This window comes from Alligator sinensis, unplaced genomic scaffold, assembly GCF_000455745.1.
Source record: "Alligator sinensis unplaced genomic scaffold, ASM45574v1 scaffold155_1, whole genome shotgun sequence".
NCBI classification, from domain to species: Eukaryota; Metazoa; Chordata; order Crocodylia; family Alligatoridae; genus Alligator; species Alligator sinensis.
Window position 1 is genome coordinate 550028 of NW_005842877.1, and position 19907 is coordinate 569934.

At 46.9% G+C, this 19907-nt stretch overlaps 1 protein-coding gene across 1 annotated transcript in view; it reads left to right on the forward strand.

The window, feature by feature from the left end:
- The window catches only part of LOC102381934 (coiled-coil domain-containing protein 158-like), a gene marked incomplete at its 3' end in the record, with an annotated part of 76942 nt that overhangs the window by 12950 nt on the left and 44085 nt on the right, over nt 1-19907 (forward strand). Inside the window, exons 4-10 of the mRNA XM_014525776.2 lie at nt 8005-8135; nt 10716-10957; nt 11763-11872; nt 12134-12461; nt 14500-14576; nt 15711-15821; nt 17504-17618. Coding sequence (XP_014381262.1) covers nt 8005-8135; nt 10716-10957; nt 11763-11872; nt 12134-12461; nt 14500-14576; nt 15711-15821; nt 17504-17618 — 1114 coding nt within the window. The remainder of the gene's footprint in view (nt 1-8004; nt 8136-10715; nt 10958-11762; nt 11873-12133; nt 12462-14499; nt 14577-15710; nt 15822-17503; nt 17619-19907) is intronic.

The window sequence follows — 19907 nt, forward strand, 5'->3', positions numbered from 1 at the left end:
GCTAGGGTCTGGAACCAGCTTCCAAGTGAGGTGGTGCAGGCTCCCACCCTGGGGGTTTTTAAGAGGAGGTTAGATGACCATCTTGCTGGGGTCGTTTGGCCCCAGTACTCTTTCCTGCCATGGCAGGGGGTCGAACTAGATGATCTGCCCAGGTCCCTTCCGACCCTAGAAACTATGAAACTATGAAATCCATGAAATCTAAAAGAGAGGGGCAGGCTACAACTAGATCTGGACAGGTTACAGGGGTGGGTGGATGAGAATAGGATGGGATTCAATACTGAAAAGTGCAAGGTACTGCACCTAGGGAGAAAGAACCAGCAGCATACCTACAGGCTGGGGAACTCCCTTCTCGTCAGCACAGAGGCAGAGAAGGATCTTGGAGTCACTACTGATTACAAGATGAACATGGGCCGCCAATGTGAGGACATGGTCAGCAAGGCTAACCGCACCTTGTCACACATCCACAGATGCATTACAAGCAGGTCCAAGGAGGTGATCTCCCCCCTCTATGCAACATTGGTCAGGCCGCAGTTGGAGTACTGCGTCCAGTTCTGGACGCCACACTTCAGGAGGGATGTGGACAGCATTGAGAGGGTCCAAAGGAGGGCCACTCACATGATCGGGGGCAGCAGGGCAGGCCCTATGGGGAGAGGCTATGGGACCTGAACCTGTTCAGCCTCCACAAGAGAAGGCTGAGAGGGGATCTGGTGGCTGTCTGTAAACTGGCCAAGGGGGACCAGCAGGCAATGAGAGAGTCCCTGTTCCCCCAAGCACTACTGGGAGTAATAAGGAATAATGGCCTTAAATTGGCAGAGTAGATTCAGGCTAGACATCAGGAGGCACTACTTCACAGTCAGGGTGGCTAGGATCTGGAACCAACTTCCAAGGGAAGTGGTGCTGGCTCCTACCCTGGGGGTCTTCAAAAGGAGGCTAGATATTCACCTAGCTAGGGTCATTTGACCCCAGCATTCTTTCCTGCCTGTGGGAGGGGGTCGGACTTGATGATCTGCTCAGGTCCTTTCTGACCCTACCAACTATGAAATTATGGATGAAGGCTGCAGTGAAAGAGTAACCCCAGTCATCTTGGATCTCTTTGCCATGGGACACAGGTTTCTCCTCTGCCAAGATATGTGCGGTTGCTGATGTGCAATGGCCTCCTCATATTAAACAAGTCATGTGCAGGCTTTTCCCACTGGTCCAACATCTACTACAATAACTAGTACTAATACCCTTAACTTCTACAAAGTCCTGTGGTGATGGACGAGTGGTGATGGAGACAGATGAAGTGATCATTGGGAGTCCCTAGTCACAGATCCACATGCAGGTGACAGTCATGTGTTGGCCACTTCTCACTTGGAAGAAGACAGGAGGCTGATTCAGCAGCTGCAGTCATGACTGAGCAGTCTTTTTTAGGATTCCCTCTGCTCACCCCGCACAGGAAGGGGACTAGAAAAGGTACCCCAAACATAGGCTGCCCCATCTTATCTTACCCAATGGGATAGCCACTTCCAGGAGGATCACTTAAACTGCAGTCAAAACACAAAAATGCCCTTTGCATCCTGATATGTATGAACCCTACTAGAGGACCTGAACAGTGACAGACTAGAATGTAGAACAGCTGTTGTCACTTGAGAAGTCTCACGATACAACATCGATATCACTGCTTTCAGTGAGACCAGACATGCAGACGTGGACCATCAGAGGGAGGAGGGGGGTGGCTATACATTCTTCTGGAAAGTGAATCCTCCAAACGACAGGTGAATACAAGGCATTGGTTTTGCCATTAAAAACCAGATTCTGAATGACCAAATTCCCTGTTGGCATTAACGAGTGGCTCATGACTCTCTACCTCCAACTGACCAACAATGCATTTGCTACCATCATCAGTGCATATGCCCTAACACTTGATGTTGAGGAAGAACAGTAAGAACAGTCCTATGCTGACCTTGATGAAATCCTGACTATCATCCTGAAAGAGGATAAGATTATCCTCCTTGGAGATTTCAGTGCGAGAGTTGGCCAGGACTTTAGCATGTGGAGGGGCACCATTGGGAAGGAAAGAGTGGAGCCAATTCCAACGGCATCCTCTTACACAATAAACGTGTAGAGTGTGACCTTGTCATTATTAACACTATCTTCAGACAACATGACAGGTACCAAAGCACCATGGCAATACCTCCTCTTGAAACAATGGTACCTCCTTGACTAAGTCATCATAAGAGTGCATGATCTAAAAGACGTTCATATCGTGCATGTTATGAGAGGAGCCAATGACTGCTGGATTGATCATTGCTTAGTGAGATCAATCGTGTCCATTAGGATTGCATTGAAACATCAAAAACAACCCAAATTAATCTGAAAACAGTACAACATCAAATGCCTTCAGACCCCTAGATACTGCAAAGCCCTCCAACCATATCTCGGCAAGAAACTTGCCAATCTTAGGATTGACAATAATGACATTTGAGTTAAGGAAGATTGGCAAGCTCTAAGGGAGACCATCCATGAAGCTTGTACAGAATCAATTGGCTTTATCACCCATCACCATCAGGACCAGTTTGATGAAGGCTTTCTGTGGCTGGCAAAGCCAACCTACATCCAGTCAGAAACAGGGAACTTTTTGATGACTTAAAGCTGAAGCCCAAAAGAAGATTTAAGAAGTCGAAAACAAATGGTGGGAAGTGAAGGCAAAAGAAATCTAACGATTTGTTGACAGTCATGGCATCTTGATCTTGACATCATCTTGACTTCTTCAGCAATCAGTGGTGACTGATGAAACCATCTAATCCATCCTGCAGCATCCAGTAAGGTAAGCATTTGCCAGTCCACCAACCTTTGAAGAAGTCCACCGGGCAATAAGACAGATGAAGGACAGCGAAGCTTCTGGCCGTGATGACATACCAGATAAGGTCTTCAAAGTAGGTGGGGAAACTATGACCAACAAGCTCTACACACTATTTCTCAAAATCTGGAACACTGTGGAAATTCCTGTTGACCTAAGGAATACGGGAGGATTGTCACACAAATGCTAGTGTCCTCACCACTGCTAACACCACCAGTATGGAAGCATTGATTATTCAACGTCAGCTGTGGTGGACAGGGCATTGTGTGTGCATGCTTGATGTACATTTACCAAAACAACTGCTATAGTTCCAACTTAGCCAAGGGAAAAGGACACAGAGGGCCAAAGGAAATGCTTCAAGGACATTAAGTGAGTTGGTCTAATAAAAGACTTTTATTAAGTTGTATTGGTGTAATAAAAGGTATCAGATTTACTCAAAGAACCTTGTCTGCCTATGTCCGTAGACCAACATGGCTACAACCTACACCCCTGAAACATTAAGTGTGGTATTGACACCACAAACTGGGTAAAACTAGCCTGGGACAGGGCTACGTGGTGATGCCTTGTGAGAAAAGGAACATCATACTTTTAGGAAAACCATCTTGCCCTGGAGGCAGAAAAACAACAGAAATGGAAGGCAAGGAAACAAGGCTGAGAGATCTATGGTCTGACCTGTCTTTTAAACATTGCCTGTGGCATTTGCCAGAGGGTCTGCAGCTCTATGACCCGCCTTCATAGCCATCAATGGACTCATTTACCACCCTTTACTTGTTCCGTGGGAGTGATCAACCTTGACCGTGTGATTGCCATACCTGGTATAGTACAAACTATATTTTTTGAAAGCATAAACTATGCATGATATTAGGCCAAAGCCAAAGAGTCATGATTTACCACATAGTTATTTGGGCTGGGCCTCACCAAAGTCAACAGCATTTAAAGTCATGGTGACCCCACAGTTCAGCACGTCTCAGTATATGTATGCACTCCAGTTCCCTTTCCACAAAGCATCCATGTGCTGATTAGCTCCCATTCATGACTGGGACTGAATGTTCTTATCACAAATCCTGGGATGCTTCAAAAATGTATATGCAGATGAGGTGCAGGGCAATGGAGTCCTGCTTCACCTCATGGAGGGTGGGACTGCACTAATCATATGCGCCAGACTGAGATGGGCCAACAGAGGGATTCTGAATGAACTGTATGCAGTCATGGCTCACTATGATTTGAAAAAGTCAGCAGTGAGGGGGGCTGCACTTAATGGCCAGTATGGTATGTCTTATTCAGATGGGCTGTAGTAATCTATTTTTGTGGTAGGGTCCTTGTTTGCCCAAAATAGGCCATGTGTTTCATAGTCATGCTTAGTGTTGGCTGCATGTAATCAAATTCATAGTTTGTTTCTGTTGTTTCCACATGTTGCTTCTGGCACGGCGGGGTCCTGTAGGAGGGCTGTGATCTCCTTAAGGCCCTCTCTCCGTGTCAAGTTGGCCCAAGGGCACCCTCTGTTTCTCGCTTGCCACGTCTTTGCTGTTAGATAAGGTTGGGAGGCTGTCTTACGCCCTCTCGGACACGTCTCTATGTTGACTCAGACCCCGTGGTTTTCCCGGACTCCTCGTGGGTCTTCTCCTGCCAATGGGTGCTTTGGGGCACCCTAGCCTTATGGGCTATGCGTGGCTCCAACCACCCCTGATACCACGCCCCAAGCCTCGCAGATGGAATTGACGTTGGTCTGTCTATCTGTCTATATTCACGCCTGTCTCCCGGGCCTTCTCTGAGTGCTGCCCCCTTTCCTGGGGCCTTCTCTGAGTGCTGCCCCCTTCTCTGGGGCCTTCTCTAATAAGGCGCTCCCCTCTTTGGGGCTCGTTGTGCCCAACTTGGGCTTCTTAAAATGCTGCCCTCCTCCTGGGGGCTCTCTGCGCCCACACTTGGGCTTCTCAATAACGCCCCGTCTCTGGGGCTCGTCACGCCCGCACTGGGACTTCCTAGTAGTGCCCCCTCCTGGGGCTCGCCGTGCCCGCACTGGGCTTCTTAAACAGTTGTGCCCAACTTGGGCTTCTCAAAGTTGCCCCCTGCCTGGGGCTTGTTGTGCCCAACTTGGGCTTCTCTAAGTTGCCCCCTTCCTGGGGCTTGTCACGCCCGCACTGGGCTTCTCAGTTGTGCCCCCTCTCTGGGGCTCGTCACGCCCGCATTGAGCTTCTCAAAACGCCCCTCTCTGGGGCTGGGGTCTAAGCACCCCGTAAGCTGCGCCCTCCTGGGCGCCAGGGTCCTCACACTCTGCTATGAGGCCCCTTTAAGGATACTGCGCCCTCAATGGCGCTGTGGTCCCCACGCCACTGTGGGTCCCTATGAGTATGCTGCGCCCACTCGGGCGCTGGGGTCCTCACACTCTTCGTTGTGAGTCCCCAATGAGGCCTCCTCCAACCCCTTATAGCCTCACCCAAACCACCGGTGTAATAAACAACAAAATGCTACAGAAACTTGAGCCTCCTGGCTATAACATAATGTAAAGCCGCCTGGCTAAACCACGTTGCACAAACGCCCTAGAGCTGCCATCCATAACTCTGCTCAGGCAGTACTGCTTCTCACATCCCTACTCTGGGAGCTCCTGCCTCTCTGGCTGCTGACAGGGAACTGCCAGCCTGGCCTCAGCCCTGGGCTTTATAAGAGCCAGGCTCTGCCTCCTACAGGCAGCTGACCGCTGGCAGGTGTGGGTCATTTGCTCCCTCCGGTTGCCCTGGCAACCCACAGGTGGGCTCCTATTCCCTGCTAGGGCTCTTTATGCACTGCCAGAGCTTTTCCTCTGGCAGTTTCTGCCCTCTAGGAGCAGGGCACCTCAGTGCTCTGTGACACAGCAATTTAACAATGTACAATGTATTTAGTCAGATTTTGTTGCATGTGATTATTAGATGAGGGTTTTTTTCCCCCATGCCAGTTTGGGGGGGGGGGGGGAAGCTTGTTTTGTATTCAAGTAAATACAATACTCTTTCTTCCTTCATTTTCCCTTTCTATTTTTTTCATACCTTTCTCATCCTTCCCTCATCAAAATGCTAAATCTGTGCTTTAAAAAAATGTGCTGCCTGGGTTACTTTAGAAAAGAAAGACTTTAAAAATCTGAACTTTGTGCATTGCACCATGTTATAAACTAAGAGATGCTTTTCTTCTGTGTTGAAGATCAGTGTGTTTAATTCATCAGATGTTTTCTCTTATTGTAAAGAGTTTCCCCTCTCAGAACCCTTCTCCTAGTGTCTTCTAGTATCTCCTAAAAGCATATGATTTCATGACAGTTGTCAGGATTCTGTATGAATTTCTCTCTTCAGTTGTCTAATGGTTTAACAAAAAGTATTAACAGTATAATCAGCCACACAACTTTATCTTCCATGTTGCTGTAGTGTTGCAGTATTATTATAGCCATCATGGGCCAGGTAATTAGTATGAGAGAAGCAGGATTTACTTGGCAATATTTTTTATTGGAACAGTTATTTTGTTGGGAGAGATGTTAGACAAGCTTTGGCCACAGACCTGAGAAGAGAATGTTTTGCCTTAAAGCTTGACTAACATCTCTGCCAACTATACAGTTGGTCTAGTAAAAAAAAATTACCAAACAAATCTCACTTCATGTTAACTTTACAAAAAGAAGTAGAATATTTACCATTTGTAGTCATTAAATGGCATTTTACCAACCAGTCAGAAGAAAAATTGTAATAAAAGTGAGTCTTCTTTTGGTGCGATTCAAGGCATTGTTTTTATCTGTGTGATGAAGTTTTTTGTTAATTTTTTTGCTTAGGCCTTTTGTTTTGCTTGAACCCTTAGTTAGTGTAAATCATCATAGCTCCATCGACTTTAATTGTAACAGGGTAACTATTGGGGCTGGTCACCATGCCGGTCACCATGCCCACCTCCCTGTCTGGGCAGTCTGTCCACCTACACTCGCCTGTCATGCCTTGGCCCCTTTCTGGGTCGCTGTGGCATCTGGCCCAACTAAGCTTCAGGTGTCCTCGGACATGCCTGGGCCTTTAACTCACGCCCCTCACTGGGGCCTCTACTCCAGCTATACCGATCAGCTTCTGTGCAGCCCTCCAAACCATCTTCAGGCCCAACTCTGCATTGCTGCCAGGTGCAGCTAGTTCAGCCAGCACCTATGCAGCCCTTCAGACCATCCTTGGCCCTACTATACACAGCTGCTGGCTGCTGCTACTCTGATCGACTTATGTGCAGCCCTTCAGACCCTCGTCAGGTCCTACTCTGCACAGCCACCGGCTCCCTACAACTCTGCCCCCTCACTGGGGCCTCTGCACCTCAGGCATCTGCCAACTTACCTGGACCCCCTTAACTTAGCATATGGCTGTTCAGGCCTCAGGCGTCTGTCAGCATACCTGGACCCTTCTGGGCATTACACTTCCTTGGAACTCAGGTATCTGTTGACTTACCTGGACTCTTGCCTCAGGCCCCACTCATTGGGCTTGGGCTCCTGTGCTTTTGTGTCAGGGTGTGCTCCCCTAGCCTTTCCCCTCCACAGGGTAACCCACAAGGCAGTGAGGGCTAAGGCTTTCTGGTGCCCCATACTCACCCTTCACTGGGGAGGCACAGGTGTGGCATTTCCTGGAAGCTGCCTTGCCAGAAGCAGCCCCACCACAACATCCAGCTCCAGCAGGGTGTAGTTTTAGGTCATTCCCCAGGACCAGGAACCTCCTGCCATCCCCACAGTTCCTACCCTGTCCTCTGGGTGTTCCTGAGCAGGAGCTCCAACTGGGTGATGTTCTGCCTCTAGCTGCTTGCAGCAACTGCTGCTGGATTTACTGCTCAAGCCTGCTCTTATTGCTAGCAGCTGAGTCCTCTTCCCCAATCAGGCAGTCTCCTGCTAGCCATATGACTCCTGACTGGGGAGCACAGCCATCTGCAGGTTGCCTCTGCTGCCTACTCAGGCCCTTTGAGTGGCAGGCACCACAGGTGTCCTGCTGCAAGCAGGCACCCAAAGGTGCCCTGCCACAGTAACGGTGCTACATATCATTGTTGCATATCTGGCACTTTATTGACAAATATATGTACAGACCCTTAGTGTCTCAGTTATTAATTTCTGGAGCCATTTTTGATGACACAATGAAATTGGATCACCTTTTATATTCAGACTGCACTCTCAACAAATGCTCACATGTATGATTTTCCAGGGAAGAATTAGAAAGACAAACCAAAGAGACACTGAAACTCCAAGAAGAAGCAACCAAATTCACCATGGAATCAATTACACATTCTCGGACTCATGAGGACACTTCATCAAGTGGCAGCATTTCCACTGGGGGCAAGTATTAAGCAGATTTCAACACAGTAAGAATTCAAGAGTATATCACTTTTAATATTAGGCTGTCTTGTGGTGCAAAGCATAGACATAGCATGCAGTTGTTAAAAAGGTGCTCAAGGGTTGAAATTTTACATTAAGATTTAATTTTTAGGTAAATATCCTCCAGTTGTTTCAAAACTGGCACCTCAAATTCTGAACAGCATACAAAAATTTCATTTTTGTTTTTTCCTCTGAATTAACAAAGCAGTGGTTAGGCTTGTGGATGGGAGTTGGGCGTGTATGGACAAAGGTAGAGTCTTCCAATTCTAGACTACTGGAAGACTGGATCCACAAGAGCATAGATCAAAATCAGACTGCCAGTGGTTCCTTATTAAGGCAATAACGGATGTCTTATTTTACCCATGGATAATCCAGCCATGCTACTACCATTGGCTAGAGGGTGATCACCTCCCATGGTTCACTCTACCATGGGATGGCCATCCTGGGAGCTAAGGGCTGTGGCTGCAGAGACTGACCCACCACCTCCCTGCATGTTGTGCAGTTATCTATGTGAGCACAAGATGAGAGCAACCAGGGCTTGAAACGATACTATTCTGATCTTCCAGCTTCTCCCTCACACATTATACTGGAATAAAGGACTAAACAGAGGACAGGGCAAGAATAATTTGTCCTTAGAACAAGGAAACTTTTAATATCTATTACCTTAATACCTTCCAGTGACCGGGAAGATGGGATGGAGTGCACCCTCAGCAAGTTTGCAGATGACATCAAGCTGGGGGGAGTAATATATACACTGGAGGGTAGGTCTAGGATTCAGAGAGATCTCGGTGAACTGTAGGATTGAACCAAAGGAAATCTCATGAGGTTCAGTAAGGATAAATGCAAAGACTTGCACTTAGGATGGAACAATCCTGTGCACTGGTACAGAACTGACTGGCTAAACAGCAGCTCTGCAGAAAAGGAGCTGGGGGTTACAGTGGACAATAAGCTGAATATGAGCCAACAGTGTGCCGTTGTTGTGAAGAAGGCTAATGGCATTGTGGCCAGACACCTTTGGTGTCTGCCACTTTAAGAGGCTTAAGCAGGCTGTGGAGCAGCTGGCAGGTGCCGTGCAGCCTAACGAGGCAGTCACATGACTGTGGGAGGGCTCCTGGATTGGAGGATGGGGATGAGCAACCTCATTATAAACCCAGGCCCTCAGGGCTGAGCTGGCAGTTGTTGGAGGGAGCCAGAGAGAGAATATTGCCCAGAAGACCCAGTGAGGAGGTGGAGTAGTGGCCACAGGGTGGGGTCAGAACAGTAGCCCCAGTAAGGGGTGGTGTGGCCCCAGTAGGGGGACACGTGTGGGAGCAGCTGAGAGGTAGGCTGTGTAGAGTAGGGTCCGTATGGGGGCCTGAAGGGCTGAACAGGGACTGTAAAGTAGGGTCTGTGGGAGGGGCCTGAAGGACTGTGCATAGTCTGATAGCGCGAGCCCCAGTGAGGGGGCAGAGTAGTTACCCCAGCAAGGGGATAGTGTAAGGCCCTAGTGAGGGGCCATGAGTTGAGGCCCCAGTGAGCAGGGCATATGTCCAAGGTAAGTCTCCAGACACCTGAGGCCAAGTTTGGGCCAGAGGCCCAGTGCAGCCCAGCAGTGGGGCCAGGGGAGTTAGAAGTAATTTGGATGCCATCTGCGAGGCATGGGACATGGTAAAGGGGAGGTTGGAACTGTGTATTATGCCCTTGGCATCAGGCATTAAATGGGCAGCCTCCCACCTTAGAAACAACTTATTAATTACATCAAAGGTGTGGCAGGAAAGTCAGGTGGGCGGACTGCCCTAGACAGGTGGGCACACCAACTTTTTGAAAGGCCCCTGAGACAACCCCCTGTCACAGGCGTACTGGGCTGCATTAGTAGGAGCATTGCCAGCAGATCAAGGGAAGTGATTCTTTCTCTCTATTCACCACTGGTGAGGCTACATCTGGAGTACTGCATCCAGTTTTGGGCCCCTCACTACAGAAAGGATGTAGGCAAATTGGAGCAAGTTCATAGAGGGCAATGAAAATGGTTCAGGGGCTAGGGCACATGACTTATAAGGAAAGGCTGAGGGCACTTTACTTATTTAATCTGGAGAAGAGAAGATTGTGGGGGATATAATCACAACCTTCAGTTACCTGAAGGGTGGCTCCATTGAGGATGGAGCTGGACTCTTCTCAGTGGTGGCAGATAACAGAACAAGGAGCAATGGTTTCAAGTTGCAGCAAGGGAAGTTTAGGTTAGATATTAGGAAGAACTTTCTCACTAGGAGAGTAGTAAAACACTGGAACAGGTTATCTAGAGACGTGGTGGAATCTCCATCCTTGGAGGTTTTTAAGACCTGGCTAGACAAAGCCGTGGCTGGGATGACACAATTGGGGATGGTCCTGCTTCGATCAGGGGGTTGGACTAGATGGCCTCCTGAGGTCTTTTCCAACCCTAATTTTCTATGATTCGGTAATTGATTTTCCATTGTCTTGAAGAGGGTTGCACACAGATCTGCACCATTACTTCATTTATTCTCTGTAAGGAGTCCAGTTTTAACATTCAGTATGTTCCCCTTTTAGGTGCTATTAGCCCATTCATCATCAATCAGAACATGTTGGCTTCTTCCATTCACAGCGCAGTGATGGAAACTTCTGCCTCTTGCACTGGCAGTAGCCCCCCCAAAACAGTCTTGTTTTCTAAATATGAAGTGGACATAGATACCCAGAGAAAGAGTGCTGGTTATCTGGGAAAAGAACACATTGAAAGCATCTTGGAAGAATATTCACAGCAAGTTCGAGATTTGCAGAAGAGGCTAAAGGAAGTGAGTTGCAAATTTTGCACTAGAGTCATATTTACAGCTAAGCTGTGCCACTTCCATATGGGCTGGATTCTTGGGCTTCCTGAAGCAGTGTTGCCTATGTGTCAGATCTGGCCTGCAGAGCCATGTCATCTGGCTGGCAGGGATCCCTACTGAGTTTGGAAATTTAGTAATAGAGGAATGATGGCAGTGTCAATTTCTGCTCCTGTACTTCCAAATTTCCAGACCCATGTGGAGCTCTGCAGGCGGATAACTTGGCCCTTCTCTTGTGTGCAGGGTTGCTCCATGGCCAGATTCTGGCTCACAGGGTCAGGCTAGCACCCAGGCAGATCCAGGCATGCAGGAGTTGGGCCAACTCAGCCAGATCTGGACTTGTGTGGCCAAGGTGGTGCATGGCTGGATCCAGTGCTCAGGATCAGCCCAGCATGGAGAATTGCACCTGCAAACTGATTCCATGTGCTGACTGTACACAGGATCTGGGCACAGACTGACTCCTTTCCACTCTTCTGGCCTATGGGTTTGAAAGGTTGGGCACCACTGGCCTAAAGGATGGTCTCATAAGCACAGTTTAGAACAATTTTATGGCTTTCAAATAACATTTGGCAGACCAGAATAGCCTGAGGGAAATGGCACTCTTGCCAAGGCCCTTTAGTCTGTGTCTTCATCACACCTCCCAAACTTTAGCATAGAGGAAGAAGATATTTCCTCAGAGACATTAGTATTGACTCTAATAATGAGTTACCATGTTGTTCTTAGTTGGATTTCATATTGATCAAAATTTAATAATTTTTTTTGGGGTTTTTTTCAGACTACTGAGCTGCATGAGCAACAGAGGTTCCATTTAAAACAGACCATTATAGATTTGCAGACCAAATTAAAGGAAGTGCAAATGGAGAGAGAGACCTTGATGGATATTAGGTGCGCACACTTAAAGAGTCCATACAAAACCCCTGTGTGGGCTTTGGGAGGCAGAGCAAGACTTGAAAGGTGGAATCAGCTTCCAAGAGCAAAGAGACTTCTGGAGAAAGAAAGGCTCTGCCTCATAGGTTTAGGCAACACGCCAGACCCCCCAAATTGCATAAATAATAATTATTAAAATAATATACTATATTAGGTTGAGTAAAAATGAATATGATATATCACATAACTTTAAATATTTCTTGGGTTTCTGAAATACAGGCGACGAGAATCCCAGAGCCAGGAAGATATAAAAATACAGCTTCAGAGTACCATTCAGGAGTTAGAAACAGCTAATCATCTTCAGGAGGAGATGTTGAGGGAGGCTAACAGCCAAACTGAGCATCTGAAAACGATGGTGCATGTTCATGAGGAAGTTCTCCAGGAACTGCGGGATATCCTAGTGGATTATGAAGACAGCACAAGCAAGAAGGTGTATGAGCATGAGAATATCACTAATCTCCACATCCGCAACCTGGGCACAGCTTTTAGTAAAGTCCTACGAGATCTGGACTCAGAGGTCTCGTACCTCAAAGGGAGGATTTTCCCAGTAAGTGGAAATAATGCTGTTTTTTCTTCTACTTAAGTTTGGTGCTTCCAAGTCACTATTTGCCATTTACAGTACTCTACAAACCAAAGCCATGCCTCAAAGCCTGGCCCAGGTAACCATACTGTTCACTATCCATCTATGCATTGGGAAGCAAGGAGAATCTTCCCTAGAGCTAGAGAAGCTGTGAGAACAGCCCATACAGGTTGTGTCAGAGTGCTCCATTAACCCAGTACATGCCAACCCCAACCTCCTGGAGTGGTCCATCCAGATGTGACTCTGGGGAGCCCTGTAGAATCTATTTTTGCTCAGTATATCCAGGTGCTTTTGTATATAAAGATAAAACAAGCCTGAGATTCTAGTACTGCTGCTCATTTTTCTTCTAAATATGCTCAACAGCTACCAGATTACAGCTGTTACATCCATTTGGTAGTACCTTCGTGTGGCAGAGCAACCTGCTCCTTTATGGTTTGAGGACCTAAGGCAAGGTGGCTCTGTTCAGTTAGCAGGCCAAGCTAAGAGGTAATCAGATATCCCCTATAAAGGACTGAGGCAGAAGCTACAAAAAGTGGCAGGAGAAGGTGGACTCTTGCAATAGACTGAGATAGAGGGATCCATGGAAAGGAACGTTTGGGAGAGGTGGTTCTGGGTGGGCAAAGGAGGTTTTTGCTTAACTTTTAGCCTAAGTTTTATGTTAAAGAAAAAACTTGCCTCAAAAGATAAAATCTATTACCCACAAAATCCTGTTGCCTAAAACGAATTTTGAGCTTGTTAGTGTAATGAGTCTTTACTGGGCTGGTGGAAGAAGCTAGTTCCCTCCTATGCAGGTAAGAAGCAGCTTACGTATCAATGTAATAACTCAAACATGATATTGTTATATTATTCATGGCTGGCATCAATCACTAGGGCCTGGTTTAAATTGCAATTTAGCATTTTTCATGAAAATCATGAAATTAAGGGATTTGCCCAAGTGTGATTTGCGTGGGCGCCTGCCTGAGCCTTGTGGACTAAGTTGGCACTGGGTAGGGGAGGGGCTGTTTGAAAGAAAGCTCAGGGGCTCAAGCCCCCCGAGGCTCAGGCAGGTGCATGCTACGAGACACCTATGTGGGGGAACCCAGTGTGGGCAGAGCCCCCCACCTCACAGCCTGCTTCCTGGGAGTTGTGGGGGTACCTGCACCACTGTCCAGTGCCCAGTTCCCACCCCTTTCCACGCTGACGTGCAGCTTACCCTCCACCTGCTGCATACTGCTGCAATTCTGCTTGCTGCTGTCTTTTGAGGGGTCCTGCTCCGCCACCACCACCATCATTGCTGCCATTGTTGGAGGCAGGCAGAAAGACGCAGCACTGGAGCTGCCTCTGACACCTCCTCAAGGCCCCTTGCTTCCTGGTGCCAGGCGCGCTGCCAGATGAGTCCCCTCCCTGGCCCCAGGAGCCAGGTGGGTCCCCAGGTGGATTGGAGGCTTTATTTCCTGCCTCCCCCTCACCCCGCACTCCCACTGGACACTTCTGATCCCTGCCCCCAGCCTGGCACTGAGAGCTAGGCTCAGCCAGCCAGATGACCCTAAACCTGCTCCCTCAGCCAATCAGGCTGTGTGGGTGGGGTGCCACAATCCTAGTGTGAAAATGGCAGCCCCTACCACGATTGTGCCATGATAATTGTGAGCTGGGCCGTGATATAAGCTGGGCCCTATCTGCTGCCGAGCATGCTGGGGAGCCCCCTGTGCTTCTGTGGGACACTCCATGCGCCTCACCATCGCAGCACTCATAAGCTGCCTGCTACCTAGAGGTATGCAGAAAAAACATTTGAAGCTGCGTCCATGTCCGAATCACCGAATCTTTCCAAATCTCTCTGAATCAATTCGGAGGGTTCTGATTCGATTCAGAGAGATTAGAGGGTCCTGTGATTCAATTTGGATTTGGAGATTCGGCCTCTGAATCGGGCCGAATCTCCACCGAATCAAACCAGGGACTGAAACTTCACTCAGCCCTAGTGGCTAAGAGTGATTACTTACTTGATACCACTGAACTTTATTCCCAACAGATGGAAGAACAACTTGAATCCCTGAAAAAAGAATCACTGACCAAAACAGAACTTCTGCTTCAACAGCATCAAAATAGGTACCTTTCTCCATTTACTTACTAGACCTGATCAGACCACTGGGCATTTGTACTTCAAAAGGATGATTTTTTTTTGGTGCCAGATGCTGATACTACAGTGGGCACAAGGGGCAGGAGGAATTGCTGGTGTTTTAGGTCTCAAATGCCTCCATTCTAGCCTTTTAATGTCTCATAACGTCCTGATATTTTTACTTCTTAAACTGATCATTTTCAGTCACTGCCTGGAGGATAATCTTATAGAAGAGTTTGAGTAGAAATGGTTCCAGTGTGTAAAAGGGGGAGGATTTTCTGACTAGGTTTTTTACCATGTCCCTTCCTAATATTCCCTTCATGTAGGTTTATTTTTACTGACTAGTACTAAAATATTTAAATAATTCTTGTGAGGTGAACAAGGGCTGGTGCCAAAGCAGTTCATGCATATTTTTATGGTAAAAGAGGTGTGAGTTCAAGCCTCCCTCTGGAGTCTCACCAGTGACAAGCCCCAGTCAATCTAGCTGCAAATGGGTACCTGGCTGATGTGCTACAAGTTATATCACTCCCTTCTATGCCATTGGCTGCAGAAACTTGTGTTCCTTAATCATGCTAGCCTAATGGGCTGCTTAGGCTTGAATAAACCTTTTACCTTTGTGTGGATGGCAACACCATTTAAAGCCAATTAGGGCAGTGTCATCAGCTTCAGTAAGCTGAAAGATAAGAACAGTGAAATATGTCTTAATTATAACTGCAAAAAGTTTTGAAAGTGCCTTTTGCTTTTTTCAAGCAAAACTCTTCCCATGATTGTAATTAAACTGAGGGACTGATGTCACTACAGAGGCTGTAATACAGCTTGCAGGGGGCCTGGTAGTGCTTTAATATAAATAACAAGGAGTGAACAATTTAACTTTTATTTGCCGACTTATTATTCTGGGCCAACCCAACAGTACTTTCTTGTCTATTTCATTTGAAACAATGACCTTATACTCTAATATTGTCAACTGAATTCAGTTATGCTGAACTAGTAGCAAAATAGAAGCACATTTTATAAAATTCATAGCAAATCATCAAAATGTTTAAATTTGTATCCACAGTTCATGCAGTGGGGAACTTAGTTCCTGCCTTGAACACAATTTTAATCAGTATTTTTTCTTAAAACAGGATTGAAGAACTAATAAATGAGCATGAACAGGAGATGGCAGCACTGACTGATAAAGCTAATCATGCACGCAGCCATGCAAGTAGTATCCAAACCCATATGGAAATCATCCAGTATGTTCCTCAATTATATTGTAGACAACATTAAATGTAACCTTGATTCTCTCCACTGTTGCACTTCACCCTTCCTCTAATGTCTTGTTTTGTTTCAGATTTAGTCAGCCTTATGGAAATTGTGGGAGGAGATGGCTAGAAAGTTTGCTAAATAGACTAGAGCGAACATAGTCTTGTGATTAAGACAAAATTCTGAGAATTGGGAGACACAAAGACTTGACTCTCTTCTTGCTTAGCAGAGTGTAAATCAAGCAGGGTAACTCATGAATTTATAGTGAAGTTAAACTGGTATGAAATGAGAATCAGGCCCTACCAGGTTCAACTACCATAAACTTCTTTGCAGAACATTGAACAAACTTCTGAAATCTGCGTTTTGAGCAGCTTCTGCATGGAGTAAAGTGAAGGAATAGGCAGAAATCTTTCCTTCACATGTTGCTGTAGTGGAATACTTACATAGTATATTCCTTGTTCTCCTTAAGGCAGAGATGGCCAACCTATGGCACAAGTGCCATGAGTAGCCTCTATGTGTAGCACATGGCAGATGAGAAAGAGGGCAGGCAGCACAGTTGAAACAGGCAGGGAGCAGAAAGCAGAGAAGCAGATCAGGCAGGGAGAACAGGGCTGGGAGCAGAAAACAAAGCAGCAGATCAGGCAGGGGTAGGGGATCAGAGTAGTACTCAGTGGGTTCATCTCCTTGTGAAATTAATGTGAAGTAATAAACTCCTGAGTTGAATATATGCCCAGGAGCAATAAACTCGTGAGCAGTAAACTCCAGCATTTATTGCCATTTGTATGTGTGCCTGGCATTGCAGCATGCTGAGCTGGATCAGGGCATCCCCAGCTGGCAGGGGGCCCCAGGGGTCAGCCTGCCAGCTCAGCGCTGCTCCCCCCTGGCTGAATGTACTGCAGAGGGGTGGCTGGGGCATGAGGGTGCTAGGTGGCATGCAGCCCCCACACTGAAGCATCCTTGTTCCCCAGCTAGTCGGGGCAGCATCTACATGTGTGCTGTTGTGGAGTTTTTAACTCTGCAGCTGTATTTACAAGTAGTATTCTGCTGTGGGGTAAATTAGTGTACTCCACCCTAGTAGGGATGCATGTGTAGATGCTGTGTAGCTGATTAGTCTACTGCACAGTAAACGTCTTGTGTAGATGTACCCAATGAAGGTATGGGGCTTAACTTGTGGCATGCCTGCCAAAAAGTTGGCTCCTACTTCCTTTGGGTGTTTAGGTACTTCTTCTGTATTCCACAGTTTCAAGAAGCAGGGCTCCAATAAGACCAGAAGAGGTGGGAGCATGGGCCTTGTCCTTTCTACACCCACCTAAAGACTGGGAAAAGTATGCTGCAAAAGCTCATTCACTGGTGTAAAAAGAGTACCCCCCGCCATGTGCAGGAACAGCACCTGGGAGATTGTGCCTCAGTTTGAGGCACAGTCTTCTAAGGCCTCATCCAGATATGGTGCATTTCCACAAATCCCCTAATCAAGGATTATTACATAAAGTAGCACTTAATCATTCAGTGTGTTGTAGTTTCCTTATCTGTAACACAGGGTGAAGAGTAGAATGGTCAAAAAACAGTGTTCAATAAAGTTCAGTCACCGTAGTGGACTGCCAGGTGGTATCTGGATATGTGTCAAGCTTTAGTAACTCTTAAATTTTTTTCCTATTTTCAATTTTTTTCTCAGAGAGCAAACAAGAAACCAGAATTCAATGTACACGCGTCAGGTCAGTCAGCTGGAATCTACTGTTTCTCAGCTACGTTCTGAATTAAGGGAAGCTAAAAGGATGTATGAAGACAAGGTATGTATGGCCAGAGCTCCTTAGGTACCCTGGGCAGTTTGTTTTTTAACTATTCAATTACATACTGTATTTAAGAACAAGTAGTATTGTTCTCTGACATAAAAAATAATTGCAGAAACCGCAGGTTAAAAACAGTGCAAATTATGCCTTTTGGAAATAAGTGCAAAGGACTGTTAAGTACCAGCCACATGATTATTAGTTATGTAGATTAAAGGCATTAAGCTACTTCAAAAATCATGGAACATATTTAGAAAACATAATCAAGCAAATAAAAATGAACTGTTTGCATTAGTTGTAGCATCCACAAGTGCTCTCCACTAAAGTTGTCTTGGAAAATGAAAGAGGTACTTAACCTGCCAAAGTATGTTAAGAAAGGGAGTTGGCACCTGGAGTGTTTATTTTTACCCATTAACTGTGTAGTTGTATATACTGTTTCTGAAGCTCCCTGTAATTATGATTGTTGCTATGATTGCTTTCTCCTCTAGTTAAAGCTCTTTGAATTCACAATTACAGTAAAATTATTTGACAAAGTCAAAAATTTGCCTCATTTCCTCACAAATCCTTTATTATGTTTACCTTTCCCCTTCTCATGCCTGCCTTCATATTGTTGGGATTTTCCTCACCTCATTAATATTCTGTTTGCTATCTATTGAATGTCCCTTATTTCAGGGACATTCAGTTTCCTAATCATATACCACCTGTGATCCCATAATATACCTGACTACAAAAGCATTTGGCTGCCTGGAAACATAATTTTAGTAGTTAAGCATTTTAAACTGTGTTCACCCTCGAAAGAGTGGTGGACAGATTTTTGATGGTACTTAGGTGTCTAGAGATTCACTTGTACAGGTTACTAACCTAACCCAATGCGATTCTTATTCTCACCCAGGAAATATTGCAAGCAGGAAAGACTGAGTTTGCTACCATTTAAAGGACCAAGCACTTTTCTTAATTCCAGCAGAAAGTTTAGTAGTGCTCTTAAAGTTCCCAATGCAAAGTACATGCAGCAAATCACCTTCATGTCCCATGACTTTTTTGCAGGCAACACATATGGAATTACTTCAGAGGGAATTTTTTCTATTTGCTCTTCCTCTATTCACTTTTTTGTCTCTTTCCAGAGATTCCTCTCTCAAAAAATACACATTCACTGCCCTCTCAAAAATGGGAACAAGGGAGTTACTTTAAGTGTGTATCAGAAAGGTGTTGGCTCCCATTACTTCTTTTTCCCAAGTATGTGAGATCTAAGAAAATTGAACATAGGATCACAGCAAAGGTAGGGTTGGAAGGACCTTATGGGTGCAGACAGAAGTTACATTTGTTGCATGATTGGCCCCCTGAAACTGTTCTCCAGCCAGGCTATGACACACGCTCATGGCTGCAGAGTGCTTTACAAGTGGCCAAATCGTACAACAAATTAACCATTATCAAATGAGGGATCAGATGAAAGCGCTCCACTTTGAAGCACCTTAGGACAGTGATTCTCAACCTTTTTTGTACCAGGCCCCGTTTGTAAACATCACTGGCCAGTCCTGACCCAGTAAATAGTTTAAGTAGAAAACAGGTCCCTGGCCTGCAACCACCACGGCCGTTCTCTTTCTGGCCCCAACCTGCAGTGCCCCCCCCAGCCCTGCTCATGCCCCTCACTCCCGACCTGCTGCTCCCCACCCCCAGGTCCCAGCCCCCAGTGTGTGGGGCAGGCGGGGGTGTACGGGGCATGGGGGGGCACGTGCCCCCCACCCCCATATTTATGCACCTACAGTGGACACAGGGCTGTAGCTTGCTGGCCTGGCACAGGCAGGAGCTGTCTCCATGGCCCAGTGGGTGGGACCCAGCTCAGGAGGGAGGAGTGGGGTGGCGAGACTTGTTGTTGTCACCGCCACTGTCAAGACCCCTGCACCAGCCACACTGCCAGCAGTGCGAGGAGTAATGGATGGGGAAGGGCAGCGCTGCCCTCGTCTCCTCCTGCCACTAGCTGTTTACATGCTGGGATGTGGCTCTACCATGCCACCACGGCCCAGCTGTTGCTGTTGCCACTCCACTCAGGCTGCCCACGCTGCTTGCCACCTCACCTCCCCTCCAGGGTAGAGTTATGGCCTGACAGGAGTGGCAGTGATGGCCAGGCCATGGTGGTGGGGTAGAGCTATGGCCCAGTGCATGAGAGGCTGGTGGCAGGAGGAGGTGAGAGCAATGTGGCACCCCCTGTCTGTTGCTCCTCATGCTGCTTGCAGCACAGTGGTGTGGGAGTCCTGGTAGTGGCGGGGGTGGGGCCCCCCGGCAGCCCCGCGGGCG